This window comes from Oncorhynchus masou, chromosome 27 (assembly GCF_036934945.1).
Source record: "Oncorhynchus masou masou isolate Uvic2021 chromosome 27, UVic_Omas_1.1, whole genome shotgun sequence".
In the NCBI taxonomy this organism is placed as follows: domain Eukaryota; kingdom Metazoa; phylum Chordata; class Actinopteri; order Salmoniformes; family Salmonidae; genus Oncorhynchus; species Oncorhynchus masou.
Genome location: NC_088238.1, coordinates 44,340,148 through 44,359,856, shown reverse-complemented (window position 1 = coordinate 44,359,856; position 19,709 = coordinate 44,340,148). Strand labels below are relative to the sequence as shown.

Here is a 19,709-nt window from a genome sequence, read left to right as displayed (position 1 = left end):
CACTATTACTACTTACCACTACTACTACTACTACTACTACTACTACACCACTACTACTACCATTACTGCTGCTACCCACTACTACTACTACTACACCACTACTACTACTACTACTACCACTACTACACTGCTGCTACTACTACTACTACTACTACTGCTATTACACCACTACTGCTACTGCTGCTACTACTGCACCACTGCTACTATTACTACACCACTACTACTACTACACTGCTACTACTGCTACTACTATTACTGCTGCTGCTGCTGCTGCTACTACTGCTGCTACTACTACTACTACTACTACTACTGCTACTACTACTACACTTACTACTACCACTACTGCTACTATTACTACTACTATTACTACTATTACACCACTACCACTACTATTACACCACTACTGCACTAATGCCACTACTACTACACCGCTACTACTACTACTACACCACTACTACACTACTACTACTACACCACTACTACACCACTACTACTACTACACCACTACTACTACTACTACTACTACTACACCACTACTACTACTACACCGCTACTACTACTACTACACCGCTGCTACTACTACTATTACTACACCACTGCTACTACTACTACTACTACACCGCTACTACTACTACTACTACTACTACTACACTACTACTACTATTACACCGCTGCTGCTGCTACTACTACTGTTGCTGCTACTACTACTTACTACTACTACTACACCGCTACTACTACTACTATTACTACACCGCTACTACTACTATTACACCACTACTGCTATTACACTACTGCCATTACACCGCTGCTACTACTACTATTACTACACCACTACTACACTACTACTACTACTACTACTACTACTACACCAATACTACTACTATTATTACACACCGCTATTACACCGCTACTACACCGCTATTACACTACTACTACTACACACACTACTACTACTACTACTACTATTACACCGCTACTGCTATTACACCGCTACACCTACTACTTACACCGCTACTACACACATGCTACTACTATTACACCGCTATTACTGCTACTTTACACTACTGCTACACTATTACACCGCTACTGCTATTACACCGCTATTACACCGCTTACTACTATTACACCGCTACTACACTATTACACCGCTACTACTATTACACCGCTATTACTACTACTACTATTACACACTACTACTACTATTACACCGCTATTACACACGCTATTACACCGCTACTACTATTATATTACACCATTACAATCGCTATTACACCGCTATTACTACTACTACTACTACACCGCTACTACTGCTACTACTACATTACCACTATTACACCGCTACTACTACTATTACACTACTACTACACCACTACTACTACTATTACACCGCTACTACACACGCTATTACACCGCTATTACACGCTTACACCGCTATTACGCTATTACTACACCGCTATTACACCGCTATTACACCGCTATTACTACGCTATTACACCGCTACTGCTATTACACCGCTTATTACACCTATTACACAGCTATTACACCGCTATTACTACTACTACTATTACACCGCTATTACTATTACACCGCTATTACACCGCTACTACTATTACACACGCTATTACACTGCTATTACACCATTACACCGCTATTACACCGCTGCTACTACTATATTACACCGCTACTACTACTATTACACAGCTATTACACGCTACTACTACTATTACACCGCTATTACACCGCTACTACTACTATTACACCGCTACTACTATTACACCGCTACTACTACTATTACACCGCTACTACTACTATTACACCGCTATTACTACTATTACACCGCTTACTACACTATTACACCGCTACTACTACTTACTATTACACCGCTACTACTACTTACACCGCTATTACACCGCTACTACTACTTACACCGCTATTACACCGCTAACACCATTACTATTACACCGCTACTACTACTATTACACCGCTTACACCGCTATTACTACCATTACTATTACACCGCTACTACTACTTACACCGCTTACTACACCACTACTACCACTATTACACCGCTACTACTACTTACACCGCTACTACACCGCTACTACTACTTACTACTACTACTTACACCATTACACCACTACTACTACTACCATTACACCTATTACACCGCTACTATTACACCGCTATTACACCGCTACTACTATTACACCGCTATTACTACTACTACTACACCGCTATTACACCGCTACTACTACCATTACACCGCTATTACACCGCTACTACTACTTACTATTACACCGCTACACTTACTACTACATTACACCGCTATTACTACTACTACACCTACTATTACTACCGCTATTACACCGCTACTACCATTACACGCTGCTACTACTACTATTACTACACACCGCTATTACTACCACTACTACTACTATTACACCACTACTTACACCGCTATTACACTACTGCCATTACACCGCTATTACACCGCTACTACTACTATTACTATTACACCACTACTACCATTACACGCTATTACACCGCTACACCACTACTACTATTACACCGCTACTACTATTACACCTATTACACCGCTATTACACCGCTATTACACCGCTACTACACCGCTATTACACCGCTATTACACCGCTATTACACCGCTACTACACCGCTATTACACCGCTATTACACCGCTATTACACCGCTATTACACCGCTACTACTACTATTACACCGCTACTACTACTACTATTACACCGCTACTACTACTACTATTACACCGCTACTACTATTACACCGCTATTACACCGCTACTACTACTATTACACCGCTACTACTATTACACCGCTATTACACCGCTACTACTATTACACCGCTATTACACCGCTATTACACCGCTATTACACCGCTACTACTATTACACCGCTATTACACCGCTACACCGCTATTACACCGCTATTACACCGCTACTACTATTACACCGCTATTACACCGCTATTACACCGCTACTACACCGCTACTACACCGCTATTACACACCGCTATTACACCGCTACTACTACTTACACGCTTTACACCGCTACTACTACCATTACACCGCTATTACACCGCTACTACTACCATTACACCGCTATTACACCGCTACTACTACCATTACACCGCTATTACACCGCTACTACTACCATTACACCGCTATTACACCGCTACTACTATTACACCGCTACTACTATTACACCGCTATTACACCGCTACTGCTATTACACCGCTATTACACCGCTACTGCTATTACACCGCTATTACACCGCTACTGCTATTACACCGCTATTACACCGCTTACACCGCTATTACACCGCTATTACACCGCTACTACACCGCTATTACACCGCTACTACTACCATTACACCGCTATTACACCGCTACTACTATTACACCGCTATTACACCGCTACTACTACCATTACTACTACTACCATTACACCGCTATTACACCGCTATACTACCATTACACCGCTATTACACCGCTACTACTACCATTACACCGCTACTACCATACACCGCTATTACACCGCTATTACCATTACACCGCTATTACACCGCTATTACACCGCTATTACACCGCTATTACACCGCTATTACACCGCTACTGCTATTACCATTACACCGCTATTACACCGCTATTACACACGCTACTACTACCATTACACGCTACACCGCTTACATTACACGCTATTACACCGCTACTACTATTACACCGCTATTACACCGCTACTACTATTACACCGCTATTACACCGCTATTACTACCATTACACCGCTATTACACCGCTATTACACCGCTACTACTATTACACCGCTATTACACCGCTACTACTACCATTACACTGCTACACCGCTATTACACCGCTATTACACCGCTATTACACCGCTATTACACCGCTACTACTACCATTACACCGCTATTACACCGCTACTACTACCATTACACCGCTATTACACCGCTATTACTACACCATTACACCGCTATTACACCGCTATTACTACCATTACACCTCTATTACACCGCTACTACACCGCTATTACACCGCTACTACTACCATTACACCGCTATTACACCGCTATTACTACCATTACACCGCTATTACACCGCTATTACACCGCTATTACACCGCTATTACACCGCTACTACTACCATTACACCGCTATTACACCGCTACTACTACCATTACACCGCTATTACACCGCTACTACTACCATTACACCGCTATTACACCGCTACTACTACCATTACACCGCTATTACACCGCTACTACTTACCATTACACCGCTATACCATTACACCACCGCTACTACTACCATTACACCGCTATTACACCGCTACCATTACTACACCGCTACCATTACACCGCTATTACACCGCTACTACTACCATTACACCGCTATTACATTACACGCTATTACACCGCTACTACTACCATTACACCGCTATTACACCGCTACTACTACCATTACACCGCTATTACACCGCTACTACTACCATTACACCGCTATTACACCGCTACTACTACCATTACACCGCTATTACACCGCTATTACACCCATTACACCGCTATTACACCGCTATTACACCGCTACTACTACCATTACACCGCTATTACACCGCTATTACTACTTACACATTACACCATTACACCGCTATTACACCGCTTACACCGCTACTACTACTACCATTACACCGCTATTACACCGCTACTACTACCATTACACCGCTATTACACCGCTGCTACTACCATTACACCGCTATTACACCGCTATTACACCGCTATTACAACCATTACACCGCTATTACACCACTATTACAACCATTACACCGCTATTACACCGCTATTACACCGCTATTACACCGCTATCACACCGCTACTACTACCGCTACTACTACCATCACACCGCTACTACTACCGCTACTACTACCATCATTACACCGCTACTACTACCGCTACTACTACCATCATTACACCGCTACTACTACTACTATTTCACCACTATTACTACTACTACTATTACACCGCTATTACACCGCTACTACTATTACACCGCTATTACTACTACCTAGTCCAGGAATAGGCTAAATCTGGGTCAGTGCAACCTGCCCTAATTGTGAAAAGTGGCCTGTTGTGACTTGCCAGTGTGAGAGTCTATGCTACAATTGTATAGTTGAGTGTTGGATCATTCCAATCCCATAGGAAGTCATGTTTGTTTACGTTGTGTTTTGTTCGTTGTTGTGTTCAGGCCCCAGAGGACATGCAGGATAAAGAGTTTGCTGCTATTCTGCAAGATGAGCCCATGCAGCCGCTGGCACTGGAGCCTCTCACTGAGGAGGAGCAGGTCAGTCTCACACACACACACACACACACACACTTGTTCCCACCCAACTGGTATTCTGTACATTCCTCCGTTCTCTTCTACCAGAGGAACTTCTCCATGTCTGTGAACAGCGTGGCTGTGATGAGGCTCATGAGTAAAGGAGGTGGAGTCGCCCCTGCGGGCATGGCCCGAGGCAGAGGCACCACACGAGGAGGAGGCCGAGGTGAGAAGAAACGCACGTGTTTGTTGCCCTCAAGACACTGATCAAAGATAACTATTTGTGGGGGGGAAACAAATAGTAACTTTAGGATTTAGGGAGGGTCAGCTGATCCCAGATCTGTGCCTCTGGGTGAATTCTAACCCAATGAAAGGCGCACTGAGCTCAAGCCATAACAACACAAAAGGTTAAGTTTTATTTAAGCCAGACTTGCTTTTATGTGTTTAGCTTTTGTGATCTCATCTGACGTCTGTGATTCCTCTTGGCCCTGTCTAAATAGTCCCCGCCTTACCGCCTGGCTTATGTACTCCCTTTGCTTGCACAGCGTTGTTTGCATATGAATCTCAAGTGTGTCCGGTCTGGTACAGTGAAGGAAATGGCCGTTTGTTTTGAGTGCGATTTTTGAGCGTGTCTCCGTGTGGTTCTAGGGCGAGGCCGGGGAGAGAGTGGAGGATTCTACCAAAGAAGTATTGAGGAGGGAGAGGTGGGCTTCGGCCGCGGAGCCAGAGAGATCTATCGCAGCCAGAGCTGGGATGACAGGTAAACACTCACTTCCTCTGTCACTACCCTGTCGCTCTCTACTGTTTCACTCCTTCCCCATTTGCCTTGAAATCTGAAATGGTTAGTCATTTTAGGATTTGAATGAGAAGCTTATTGGTTACTAAGTAATTGGAGGAGCGACTATTTTTATTTTTTTTATTTAATTGAAATTGTTGAAGGTGTCCTTAATCCAAGTGACTCATCTTTCAGAAATGACCAACCCGGTTCAGATAAAGGTAAGGCTTAAAATGTAAGAGTAACTTCTATTTCACAAGTTTTCCCCTCTTCCTCCAGGGGCGAGAGGCGTTTTGAGAAGCCTGCGCGTGCCAGGGAGGGGGTACGTGTTGGATTAGAGGAGGTGACGGGTGTACCTGTGCCGGGGGTGCCGAGGAAGGACTACACACGGTCTGACAGTGAGAACTGGCGTACCCTCAGAGAGGAGCAGGAGGAAGTGGAAGGGGCCGACCCAGGAGGCAGCTGGAGACTGGCCGCAGCACGTAGATTAGATGGTAGCGCACACGCACACTATTCTGGAGACGTACACACAGCACAGAGTGATGTCACCTTATCTTTCCCTTCATCTCTAACTCTTTCAGATGGAGGCCCAAGGTCTGCAGGCTGGCGGGAGCACGACGGTCCGGTTGAGGGGCGTCGCAGGAAGTTTGAGTTTGACTTCGGCGGAGGTCGCAGGCGGGCCGGGAGTGAAGGGTTAGATGACGACAGAGACGGACTGCCTGAGTGGTGCACTGATGAAGAGGACGGAGAAATGGGCACCTTCGACGCATCCGGCGCTTTCCTTCCCCTATCCAAGGTTGGTGTGTTAGTGTGCATGTGTGCAAGGAGGTAGTCTACAAATATGCCTGTCTTTCTGTGTCTAGTTATTCTGTGAATTCAGTTGGTGGGTGACAGTAATATATTTTCAGCTAATTGTGTCTGTCTCTGTCAAAGGATGAGGAGTTTGACTTCCAAGGGATAGAGGAGGAGGAAGAGAGCCTGTCTGGCATGGAGAGGATCATGAATGGAGGACAGAGAGGTGAGGGAGCTGCACTCTTTCTTACCTTTAGTTACTTTTTAATTGATATTTTTATCTCACAGGTTTATGGGTGTTTTTTAACTCTATCTCTCCTAATTAAAAATAATTTTAACAAACGTTTTATTTTCTGGCCTTTTTTCCCCCTCACCCTCTCCTCTCTAGTTGACGTCAAGGAATCAGCCAGTGACGGGGAGGTGAAGAACAGAACCAGTCCCCCCTCCTCCTCTGCCCCTCCAGCCCTGGGCCTCAACCCCCCCATGCCCCAGCTCTCCCTCACAGTGGCTGAGCTGGAGGCCTCTCAGATGGCCGACAGCCACCCTCTTCCTGCTCTGCTCCCTGCTCCTGCTCCTGCTCCTCTCGCTGTTCCTGTCCCTGCCAAGGCCAGCAAGATGCCAAGTGAAGGTACGAGTGTTCTGTGTTACTCTTTCTTTCTCTCTCTAATGAAGTTTAAATTATTTGAATTTCAAAGACCTGTGAAAAAGAGACACCATTTATAGATAGAAATTGTGTGAACATTAGCCATGTTCTCTCTGTGTTTTAACTTCCTCTCCTCACCATTGACTTGCTCTGTTGTTGTTGTTGTAGTAGTTCCTGAAGGATCACCAGCAGAGGACTCCACCACCCAGCAGAACCCCAGCACCTCCTCCAGTCTGCCTTCCCCCCCTCCCTCTGTCTCCTCCTCCTCCTCTGCTGCTACTCACCTCCCCCTGCCACCAGGGGGTGACACCGAGGATGACGAGGGCATGAAGCACCTGCAACAGGTAGGAACACTACTAGTCTGGGGACGGGTTTCCTGGACTGTAAGGACCTGTAAGACGGATTGTCCGAAAAAACACTCTCAGTATGTAGTAATATTACAGAGGAAACATTGGTAAGAGTACAGCCCAGATAAGTGATGTAGTGTTTTATGAACCCCACCTGTCTGTCTTCCTCTGTGTGCAGGAGGCAGAGAAGATGGTGGCGTCCCTGCAGGACACATCTCTTGAGGAGGAGTGTTTTACCCAGACGCTGCAGGAGAGCAGAAACACAGCCTCCGCCCTGCCCCTCTCCCACGACGCTGCCATGAAGTGGTTCTACAAGGACCCACAGGCAGAGATCCAGGGTACACACACACAGTCGCAACATACACACACACACACACACACAGTCGCAACATACACACACACAGTCGCAACACACACACACAAACACACAGTCGACACATACACAGTTGCAACATACACACAGTCGCAACATACACACACACACACACACACACACACAGTCGCAACATGCAACACACACACACAAACACACAGTCGACACATACACACACACACACACACAGTCGCAACATATACACAGTCGCAACATACACACACACATACACACACACACAGTCGTAACATACACACACATACACACACACAGTCGCAACATACACGCTCACGCACACAGTCGCAACACACACACAGTAGCAACGCACATGCACACAGTCGCAACACACACACAGTCTCAACGCACACGCACATACAGTCGCAGCATGCGCGCACACAGTCGCAACATACACGCACACAGTCGCAACACACAGTCACAACGCACATGCACACATTCGCAACATGCACGCACACAGTCGCAACACACAGTCTCAACGCAGCATGCGCGCACACACAGTCGCAGCATGCGCGCGCACACAGTCGCACATAGGCCAAATGTGGGGAGACGCACACAATGACATGTAGACATACAAAACCACACACACCAGTGGAGGCTGCTGAGGGGAGGACGGCTCACAATAATGGCTGGAACGGTGCAAATGGAATGGCATCAAATGCATGGAAACCAAATATCAAATACAACAAACATTTGGTCTCCATGTGTTTGATACCATTCCACTTATTCCGCTCCAGCCATTACCACAAGCCCGTCCTCCCCAATTCAAGGTGCCACAAACCTCCTGTGACACACAAACACACACAAGAAATTGCAGATACCCTAAGCAACAACCCTAAGCACCTCTCACCTGTCTGCCATCTCTTCTCGCCCTCTTTCCCCTCGTAACATCCTCCCTCTCGGCCTCTTTTCTCCTATACCTTAATTTTTGTGCCACTACTCTCCCTCTACCCACCCCCACCCCAATAGGTCCGTTCACCACCCTGGAGATGTATGAGTGGTTCCAGGCGGGCTACTTCTCCATGTCTCTGCTGGTGAAGAGGGGCTGCGACGAGGGCTTCCAGCCGCTGGGCGATGTCATCAAGATGTGGGGGCGCGTGCCTTTCGCCCCCGGGCCCTCCCCACCGCCCCTGCTGGTGAGACCTCCACCACCGCGCCCTCAGCCGCTGCCACCCCGGGGTCCTGCTGTGAGTGAGAATGGGGTGGGTGGGGGGGGGGTGGGGGGGGGGGTATGTGGAGTTTGCTGGAGGGGAAAACAAAAGTAGTAGTATTCTGTGTTGATGGCGTGGGGTTGTGTGGAATGTAGAGGAGTCCAGATTTATTGTATTGTATTCCGCGGGATTTTTGTTCTACGACTACTGTCGAGAGTAGTGCTCAATGCTATAGCATCTACTTATTTATAGTGTAGTAATCTATTGTTGTATTTGTACAATGGAAGTTGATTCATAAAGCCCTTTTTACATCAGCAAGATGTCACAAAGTGCTTATACAGATACCCAGCCTAAAACCCCAAACAGCAAGCAAAGCAGCAGGTCCGGGACAAGGTAGAAAGTCCGGTAAACAGGTCAGGGTTCCATAGCAGCAGGCAGAACAGTTAACTGGAGCAGCAGCACGACCGAGGAGGACTGTGGGCAGCCAGGAGTCATCAGGCCAGGTAGTCCGGAGGCATGGTCCTAGGGCTCAGGTCCTCTTAGGGGCAGCATACTTAAATTCACATAGGACACCAGATAAGACAGGAGAATTACACCAGATATAACAGACTTACCCCCCAAGACTAACCCCCCCCGGCACATAGACTACTGCAGCATAGATGTTGAAGGCTGAGAATTTTGGGGTTTGTTCTTGCTGTGCTTTATGAGATTTGTGTGTGTGTGGACATTAAGCTGTGCATGTAGCCTGTATGTATCTTCTGTGTGTGTGACTGTTCCTGTATTTATCCTGTGTGTTCCTCTCAGGGTAACATGGATCAGGACCGTCTGAAGAAGCAGCAGCAGCAGGACTTGGCAGCAGCCGCTCTCTATCAGCAGCTCCAGCAGCAGCAGCAGCTATTCCAGCTCATCAACAGGTACGTCATAGGGGAAAATGACACATTAAGTTTTGTGGAAAATGGAATTTATTAATCTGTTCCCATTCTTTTAAAATAACGGTTCTGTTCTGGAACAGTACAGATCACTTTCGTTCCCTGTTCTGATTCTGTTCCTCAAAAAATGTCAGTCTTTTCCGGTTCCCGGTTCTAACCCGTTTGGTAAGCATTTCCCTTGCAGCTTCCATGTTTTACAAGTCTCTCGCTTTTTTGTCCTAGGTGTGGAGAACAGGGTATGATGCCTTCTGTGAACAGGTCGATGTCAGTGCCAGATACAGGGTCCATGTGGGACATGCATACCTCAGCTTCACAGCAATCAGGTACACAGACGCTGTGTGCATACGTATACATTCATCAATCAATGTCAGTGCTTGTGAATTTTTTGCTCACTGCCACAGTATAGAGTGGGATGACTTTCCAACACTCTCTTACCCCCCTCCCCTCTCTCTCTTCTGTCCATGCAGGCGGTGAAGCCAGTTTATGGGACTTAACAATGAATTCTTCAACTCAGGGTCCAACACTCGAACAGCTTCAGAAGGTGAGTGCTGGCACACCCTCTGGCTGTGGGAACCTAGTAACATACCGTTGTAGATTTCCACATAAATTTATGTGACTGACCGCCTGGATTCGGTTTTATGTAGCAACATTTGAAATTGTGTTTTTCATATTGGATAAAAGAGACCGCTAGAAAATGGTATATCATCCACTGCAGTTGAGGAACAATGGGGAAAGTAATTCTGCTTTGAAAGTTGATCAACTTGTAACCCCACTTTTGAGAGAATGGCCCTTGATTATTTTGGTACACCTACTGGAGAGCTGTAATTTGTCTACACTCATTCAGCATCGTTTACACCCTCTAAAGCCTTAGCCCCACCCATCTCTTTAAGGATTCCCATGTGAGGCCATGTGCTAAACAGAGGGAGTAGTGTAGTTAACAGCCAAAGATATCAAGACTAAAACTGTTAAAAATAAAAATAAAAAGTAGTACATTTTCACCTGGCTATCTAATCCTTGGCCTATATTCTAATTTGACTTTGGTGCAAGTCATGTTGTTCACATACCGTTTTTGGTAAACACACACTATATCAAATCAAGTCTAAGTTCATTTGTCACATGTACAGGATACAGAAGGTGTAAACGCTACAGTGAAATGGTTACTTACATTGTCGCAATATCAAAAACAGTGTCCAGATAAAAATGATTTGTATAAACAATTATTACATGACGCCATCCCACACTCAATTGTCTAAATTGATGGGTCATGTGAAAGAAATGCTATAACCACCCCAAAACAACATCTAGATAAGTTGATGGGTCATATGTGATGTTCATAAAATACAATAGATGGCTGCAATCACACCTGGGTAACTTGATGAGTAATGTAATCATCTGTCGAAGTGGAGTCTTTGTTTAGACACGTAGCGAGCTAAACAATGAACCGGCATAATCCCAACTCATACTACTACCAATACAAACATTGTCCTCGCTGCAGTATGAATCTGCAGGTAACTAAAGCTAACCAACTAGGTTCAATGTTAGCAAGCTAAAATTAGGCTATAACTAGCGATAAATGGATTTCTGATTAAAATAATATTACTACACAGATCATACACGTAACGTTAGCTAGCGAGCCAGCCATCAACCACCCATCAGGCCTTTATGGTAGAGTGGCCAGACGGAATCCACTCCTCAGTAAAAGGCACATGACAGCCCGCTTGGAGTTTGCCAATAGGCACCTAAAGGACTCTCAGACCATGAGAAACAAGATTCTCTGGTCTGATGAAACCAAGATTGAACTCTTTAGCCTGAATGCCAAGTGTCACGTCTAGAGGAAACCTGGCACCATCCTTATGATGAAGCATGGTGGTGGCAGTATCATGCTGTGGGGATGTTTTTCAGCGGCAGGGACTGGGAGACTAGTCAGGATTAAGGGAAGGATGAACGGAGCAAAGTACAGAGATCCTTGATGAAAACCTGCTCCAGAGCCCTCAGGACCTCCAACTGGGACGAGGGTTCACCTTCCAACAGGACAACAACTGTAAGCACAATGCCAAGACACACAGGAGTGGCTTCGGGACAAGTATCTGAATGTCCTTTAGTGGCTCAGCCAGAGCCTGGACTTGAACCTGATCTAACATCTCTGGAGAGACCTGAAAATAGCTGTGCAGTAACCCTCCTCATCTGACTTGACTGATCTTGAGAGGATCTGCAGAGAAAAATGGGAGAATTTCCCCAAATACAGGCGGGCCAGGGTTGCAGCGTCGTACCCAATAAGACTCAAGGCCGTAATCACTGCCAAAGGTGCTTCAATGAAGTACTGAGTACTTATGTAAATGTGATATGTTTTAATTTATTTGTAAATTAAAACTTGTTTTTACTTTGTCATTATGGGGTATCGTGTGTGTGGATTGATGAGGAGAAAAAAAAAACGATTTAATCAATTTTAGAATAAGGCTGTAACGTATCAGAATGTGGAAAAGTCAAGGGGTCTGAATACTTTCCGATTGCACTGTATATTCTGGCCCTTTTTATAAAACATTTTTTGATGGAAAAACCTAACAAGCAAAAATGTGTTGAAATAGCTCAGTCTGTATTGACCTAGTGGTCTTCCACATTGACCCCTGACCTCTGACCCCTATGGCAGCTCCAGCAGGATAGGAGGGAGGCTGAACTCAGGACAAAGCGCGAAGAGGAGGAGCAGCGCAAGAGGAGAGAGGAGAAAAGGAGGCAGCAGGAGGAGCAGAAGAGGAGGGAGGAGGAGGAGATCTTCAGACGCAAACAGGTGAGTGCAATGTTAGAGCTGATGAAATCGGAAGATTTTACCTGAACTGTTTCAGAGGGTGTTGAGTACGTTGACATTTTTATTTATTTTAATTGTATTTTTCTTGATAGTGTGTGTGTGGGGGGGGGGGTATAATGCATGTCTATGTATCTTTGGATTTCCATCCTATCTTGTACATAAAGTACCCTCACACTGTGTGTGTGTGTGTGTGTGTGTGTGTTTCTCCCCTCCCCTCCAGTGTCGCCAGCAGCAGGAGCTGATCATGAAGCTGCTCCAGCAGGCCCCTCAGCAGGGCTCAGGCTCCGGGGTGGGGTCTGGCTGGGGCACTGGGGGCCTCAACAAGCCAGGGGCCAAGGGCCTCAGTCTGCTGGACATGCAGGAAGCCGAGAGGCTTCTCAAACAGCAGCAGAGAGCCCAGCAGCAACAGAGGGAACGCGTGAGTAGTTACTAAAACACACACACAGATAAGACTGCAAAGTAGTACAATAGCATATGTGCACACGTGTACAGTGTTCTTCAGAATTTCTGGGATTCACTCGGCTTGAGAAAGACCAACTCGAATAGGAAGCCACAGACTGTGCAAGCACAAACATGTCATCCAAAGAATGGGAAGAATGAGACCGAGTGCTGACACTCCCACATACAGCACTCACAATGAGAGGCTGTGGAAATGCTTGTAGGCACGGTACAATGCATTAGTATGACATTGGATGCTTTCTGTCCACTCTGGTCTAATATTATTGTTCCATCTCCTCTCTCTCCTCAGCATCAAGGCATGTCCATGGGTCAGTGGGGGGACGGAGGTGCTGTCCCAGGGGGCCTGTGGGGAGGCGGAGGGGGGATGGAGGGTAAGGCTGGAGGCGGAGGGGCCATGGGTCTGTGGGAGGAGGCGGTGAAGAACCAGTCCAGAGGTGGCAGCATGCAGGGTCTGAAGAACAGCCGCAGCAGCCCCTCACTCAGGTAGATGAGAACAACACCTCTCAGTAGAGCTCTCGCTATACATGCACCCGAAAGCCTTGGTCTCACTCTCGGTCTCTCCCTCTTTCTCTCTCCCTGTCTGTCCTATTTGCTCCCTTGTTGTCGTCCCCCCGGACTTTCTCCAACTCAATCTATATTCAAACGCTCACTGAGTTTTTGTGTGCGCTTTAATGTCTCTCCTTGGGTGCCGTGTGTATTTAAATACCCCCTCTCTCTGTCCTTGTGAGCAGTAAATGGTTTATGTGACTGTCGGTATGTTTGCGTGTGTATTTAACCCACACCCCCCAACCCCACCCTCTCCCTCCCTGTAGTGAGCAGTATATGTTAAGTCGTAGGAAGCAGCGTACGGATGAGGAGGACAAGCTGCTGAAGCTGCTGCAGGGCATCAAGACGCCTCAGGACGGGTTCACCACCTGGTGTGAACAGATGCTGCATGCCCTCAACACCCAAGCCAACAACACCTCCTCCCCACTGGACGGTAAGAACCTTGACCTCTTTCTGTTACTCCCCCCACCACCACCTAACCCTCAACAACACATGCACTGGACGTTAAGAGACAGTTACCTCCCTCCGTCACTCCCTTCACCTCCTAACACCCAAGCCTACAACTCCTCCTCCCAACGGGACGGTCAAACGCACCTTCTGTAACTCCTAAGCTCTTCCTATGATGTCACAACTCCTCCTCCCAACGGGACGGTAAAACACACCTTCTGTAACTCTTTAGCTCGTCCTATGATGTCACAACTCCTCCTCCCAACGGGACGGTGAAACACACCTTCTGTAACTCCTTAGCTCGTCCTATGATGTCACAACTCCTCCCAAGGGACGGTAAAACACACCTTCTGTAACTCCTTAGCTTGTCCTATGATGTCACAACTCCTCCTCCCAACGGGACGGTAAAACACACCTTCTGTAACTCCTTAGCTCGTCCTATGATGTCACAACTCCTCCTCCCAACGGGACGGTAAAACACACCTTCTGTAACTCCTTAGCTCGTCCTATGATGTCACAACTCCTCCTCCCAACGGGACGGTAAAACACACCTTCTGTAACTCCTTAGCTCGTCCTATGATGTCACAACTCCTCCTCCCAACTGGACGGTAAAACACACCTTCTGTAACTCCTTAGCTTGTCCTATGATGTCACAACTCCTCCCAAGGGACGGTGAAACACACCTTCTGTAACTCCTTAGCTCGTCCTATGATGTCACAACTCCTCCTCCCAAGGGACGGTGAAACACACCTGTAACTCCTTAGCTCGTCCTATGATGTCACAACTCCTCCTCTCCTCTGGACTTGGAACTCTTCCACCGTTCCCCTCCTTTTCCCTGAGACCGTCACCTCCTAACCCGAACGGTCGTCCTCTTCGCTGGATGGAAACACTCGCAACCCTGCTGTCTATGCTTTCACCTCACCTCTCCCTCACTCTCTAAATCCCCCGAACTCTTATCTACATGACTTTTTCCTTTTGTCCATAATACATTTTGAGAACACTTTACTTGACACCCAGTGTCATAACACATTATGATTGTCATAACCATGTCAAAACAGTTGTCATAACCTGTTATAACACTGCCATGGCACATATATTTAGACCTGTAGTTATTTTATGGCTGGTTATGACACCTACATAAATGTCAATACCTACCACATTGGTTATTTTATGGCTGGTTATGACACCTACATAAATGTCAATACCTTCCACGCTAGTGATTTTATGGCTGGTTATGACACCTACATACATGTCATTACCTACCACACTGGTTATTTTATGGCTGGTTATGACACCTACATAAATGTCATTACCTACCACACTGGTTATTTTATGGCTGGTTATGACACCTACATAAATGTCATTACCTACCACACTGGTTATTTTATGGCTGGTTATGACACCTACATAAATGTCAATACCTACCACATTGGTTATTTTATGGCTGGTTATGACACCTACATAAATGTCAATACCTACCACACTGGTTATTTTATGGCTGGTTATGACACCTACATAAATGTCATTACCTAAAACACTGGTTATTTTATGGCTGGTTATGACACCTACATAAATGTCAATACCTACCACATTGGTTATTTTATGGCTGGTTATGACACGGACTTAAGTGTCAATGCCTACCAAACAAGGCAAAACATTCCATCACACCATTGCCGACATGTCAACAGTATGTTTGTTTATATATAAAAAATAAATACAAATTCACCACATTAAATGATCATTGTAATTGCGGACACGTTGATGTCAGACATGCACCCACCCCAGTGCTCTGTTGCTGATGACTGGGATGAATGCAGGAGCGAGTTTCAGGAGCAGGACAAGACTCTGTTTGACTGATGACTGATATAAGGGCCTGTCCGTGATAGGCCTCTCTGGGTTACATGGTTGTGATGGTCACAATGCTTCTTGACAGTGTCATAAAGTGTCTTTTCTTTGTCCAAGGTAACAGACACAGGATGGTCACAATGCTTCTTGACAGTGTCATAAAGTGTCTTTTCTTTGTCCAAGGTAACAGACACATGATGGTCACAATGCTTCTTGACAGTGTCATAAAGTGTCTTTTCTTTGTCCAAGGTAACAGACACAGGATGGTCACAATGCTTCTTGACAGTGTCATAAAGTGTCTTTTCTTTGTCCAAGGTAACAGACACGATGGTCACAATGCTTATTGACTGTCGTAAAGTGTCTTTTCTTTGTCCAAGGTAACAGACACGATGGTCACAATGCTTCTTGACAGTGTCGTAAAGTGTCTTTTCTTTGTCCAAGGTAACAGACACAGGATGGTCACAATGCTTCTTGACAGTGTCGTAAAGTGTCTTTTCTTTGTCCAAGGTAACAGACACATGATGGTCACAATGCTTCTTGACAGTGTCGTAAAGTGTCTTTTCTTTGTCCAAGGTAACAGACACGATGGTCACAATGCTTCTTGACTGTCGTAAAGTTTTGTTTTCGACAGGTCATTTAAAATATGATGGAGAACAAAAACGTGACTAAATAATTCATTACAACAACAAAGGATTTAAGAAATTAACTTTCAAATGAAAGGAAACTTCTTGGCAGGTGGAAAACTAATTAGAATGAATGTGGGTTTTGACACTATGAAGGTGTCATAACCAGCCCTAAAATAATGCAATATGTCACAACAGGTGGAAATATATGGGTCATGAGTGTTGTGACCATATTATGACAAGTTATGTCATATTGTGTCATGGTTATAACCGTGAAGTGTTACCTACTTTTCTCTCTCTCTCATCTGTTCTAATCTGTGTCAATCGTGTGTGTGTGTGTGTGTGTGTCTATAGTGTCCACCATCGTGGCGTACCTGAAGGAGGTAGAGTCTCCCTACGAGGTGTTGGACTTTATCTGCTCCTACCTGGGAGACACCATGGAAGCCAAAGAGTTCGCCAAGCAGTTCCTGGAGCGCCGTGCCAAACAGAAACAGAACCAGAAGAGGCAGCAGGAGCAGGTGTGTGGTTGTATGTCTGTCTGCCTCTGATGAAGTGGTATGATGATGGAAGTGTGTCCGCGGTTCAAGTATATTAGTGTGTGTGATGACTAGAGGTCGACTGATTATGGTTTTTCAACACCGATACCGATTTATTGGAGGACCAAAGAAAGCCGATACCGATTAATTGGCCGAATTGTCTTCTTTCTTTTTTTTATTACATTTTTTATTATTATTTTTTATATAAATATATATATATATTGTAATAATGACAATTACAACAATACTGAATGAACAATGAACACTTATTTTAACTTAATATAATGCATAAATGAAATAAAATAAATTTAGTCCCGAATAAATAATAATATGAATTATGACGCGTCAAATATTTCTCTCTTTACCATTTGTATTTCATATACCTTTGACTACTGGATGTTCTTATAGGAACTTTAGTATTGCCAGACTAATCTCGGGAGTTATAAACGGCGCTGATAAACAGTGCTTCAAGCATTGCTAAGAGCTGCTGGCAAACGAAGTAAAGTGCTTTTTGAATGAATGCTTATGAGCCTGCTGCTGCCTACCACCACTCAGTCAGATATCAAATCATAGACTTAATTATAATAAACACACAGAAATATGAGCCTTTGGTCCTTAATATGGCCAAACCCGGAAACTATAATTTTGAAAACAAAATGTTTATTCTTTCAGTGAAATACCGAACCGTTCCGTATTTTATCGAACGGGTAGCAACCCTAAGTCCAAATATTGCTGTTACATTGCACAACCTTCAATGTTATGTCAAATTCTGGCAAATTAATTACGGTCTTTGTTAAGAAGAAATGGTCTTCACACAGTTCGCAACGAGCCAGGCGGCCCAAACTGCTGCATATACCCTGACTCATGCAAGAGAAGTGACACAATTTCCCTAGTTAATATTGCCTGCTAACATGCCTTTCTTTTAACTAAATATGCAGGTATAAAAAAATATACTTCTGTGTATTGATTTTAAGAAAGACATTGATGTTTATGGTTAGGTACATTTGTGCAACGATTGTGCTTTTGTTAAATCATCACCTGTTTGGTGTAGTTGAAGTAGGCTGTGATTCGATGATAAATTGACAGGCACCTCTTTGATTATATGCAACGCAGGACAAGCTAGTTAACTACACATGGTTGATGATTGATTGCTTTTTATGAGAAGTTTAATGCTAGCTAGCAACTTACCTAGGCGCCTTGCAGCCACAAGGTCCTTTTGATGCTGCACTCGCTTAACAGGTGGTCAGCCTGCCACGCAGTCTCCTCGTGGATTGCAATGTAACCGTCCATAATCGCCGTCCAAAAAGGCTGACTACCGATTGTTATGAAAACTTGAAATCGGCCATTTAAAAAAAATATATATATATATTTTACCTTTTATTGTACTAGGCAAGTCAGTTAAGAACAAATTCTTATTTTCAATGACGGCCTAGGAACAGTGGGTTAACTGCCTGTTCAGGAGCAGAACGACAGATTTGTACCTCGGGGATTCGAACTTGCAACCTTTCGGTTACTAGTCGCTCTAACCTCTAGGCTAACCTGCCGCCCTCCATGACGATTAATCGGTCGACCTCTAGTGATGACGTCTGTATGTGCCCTGCCCTGTCTCAGTGCATAGCATATTTTATTCATTTTGATCTCCTACCGTCCTGTCTCCACTTAGCTATCAAAGGAAGTAGCAGGGCTGACCATGAACAACTTCCCTCTGCAGGTAAGACCTTTCTCTGCTACGACTGGGCACAGTGGAGACAAATCTAAAACATGTCCTTGATTCCTCACGTCCTCTCACCTGTTTCTCAGAGAAGAGGTGGGAACAAGGAGAGAGGATGTAAGGAATCAAGGAAAGACTCCCAGTGTGTCTTTACACTCTGTACCTCATTGGATTCCTCTTCTCCAGGACTCCATGCGGGGCGTGAACCCCAGCGCACTGCAGTCTATGTTCCAGGCGGCCCACATGGCTAAGGGAGGGATGTACGATGCCCAGGGGGGCATGAAGAAGAAGAAACAGCCCGTGATGCTGCAGTCTGACCCCAGCATCCTAGGTAAGACATGTCCTCCTCAACTCATT

The 19,709-nt window shown here is 45.3% G+C and overlaps 1 protein-coding gene across 4 annotated transcripts in view; it reads left to right on the top strand.

Annotated features, from left to right (window-relative positions):
* Positions 1-19,709, top strand: part of LOC135516255 (GRB10-interacting GYF protein 1-like) — a 34,170-nt gene that overhangs the window by 11,930 nt on the left and 2,531 nt on the right. For 2 of the 4 annotated variants that reach the window (XM_064940409.1, XM_064940408.1), the window contains 20 exons: positions 5,286-5,381; positions 5,466-5,583; positions 6,006-6,117; positions 6,412-6,626; positions 6,714-6,928; positions 7,066-7,150; positions 7,313-7,552; positions 7,736-7,911; positions 8,093-8,252; positions 9,272-9,489; positions 10,258-10,367; positions 10,605-10,705; positions 10,850-10,923; positions 13,030-13,167; positions 13,406-13,603; positions 13,934-14,127; positions 14,457-14,623; positions 17,460-17,623; positions 19,305-19,352; positions 19,539-19,683. In XM_064940409.1, the coding sequence (XP_064796481.1) occupies positions 5,286-5,381; positions 5,466-5,583; positions 6,006-6,117; positions 6,412-6,626; positions 6,714-6,928; positions 7,066-7,150; positions 7,313-7,552; positions 7,736-7,911; positions 8,093-8,252; positions 9,272-9,489; positions 10,258-10,367; positions 10,605-10,705; positions 10,850-10,923; positions 13,030-13,167; positions 13,406-13,603; positions 13,934-14,127; positions 14,457-14,623; positions 17,460-17,623; positions 19,305-19,352; positions 19,539-19,683 (2,974 nt within the window). The remainder of the gene's footprint in view (positions 1-5,285; positions 5,382-5,465; positions 5,584-6,005; positions 6,118-6,411; positions 6,627-6,713; positions 6,929-7,065; positions 7,151-7,312; positions 7,553-7,735; positions 7,912-8,092; positions 8,253-9,271; positions 9,490-10,257; positions 10,368-10,604; positions 10,706-10,849; positions 10,924-13,029; positions 13,168-13,405; positions 13,604-13,933; positions 14,128-14,456; positions 14,624-17,459; positions 17,624-19,304; positions 19,353-19,538; positions 19,684-19,709) is intronic. The other 2 variants (XM_064940410.1, XM_064940411.1) reach the window with 2 other exon arrangements.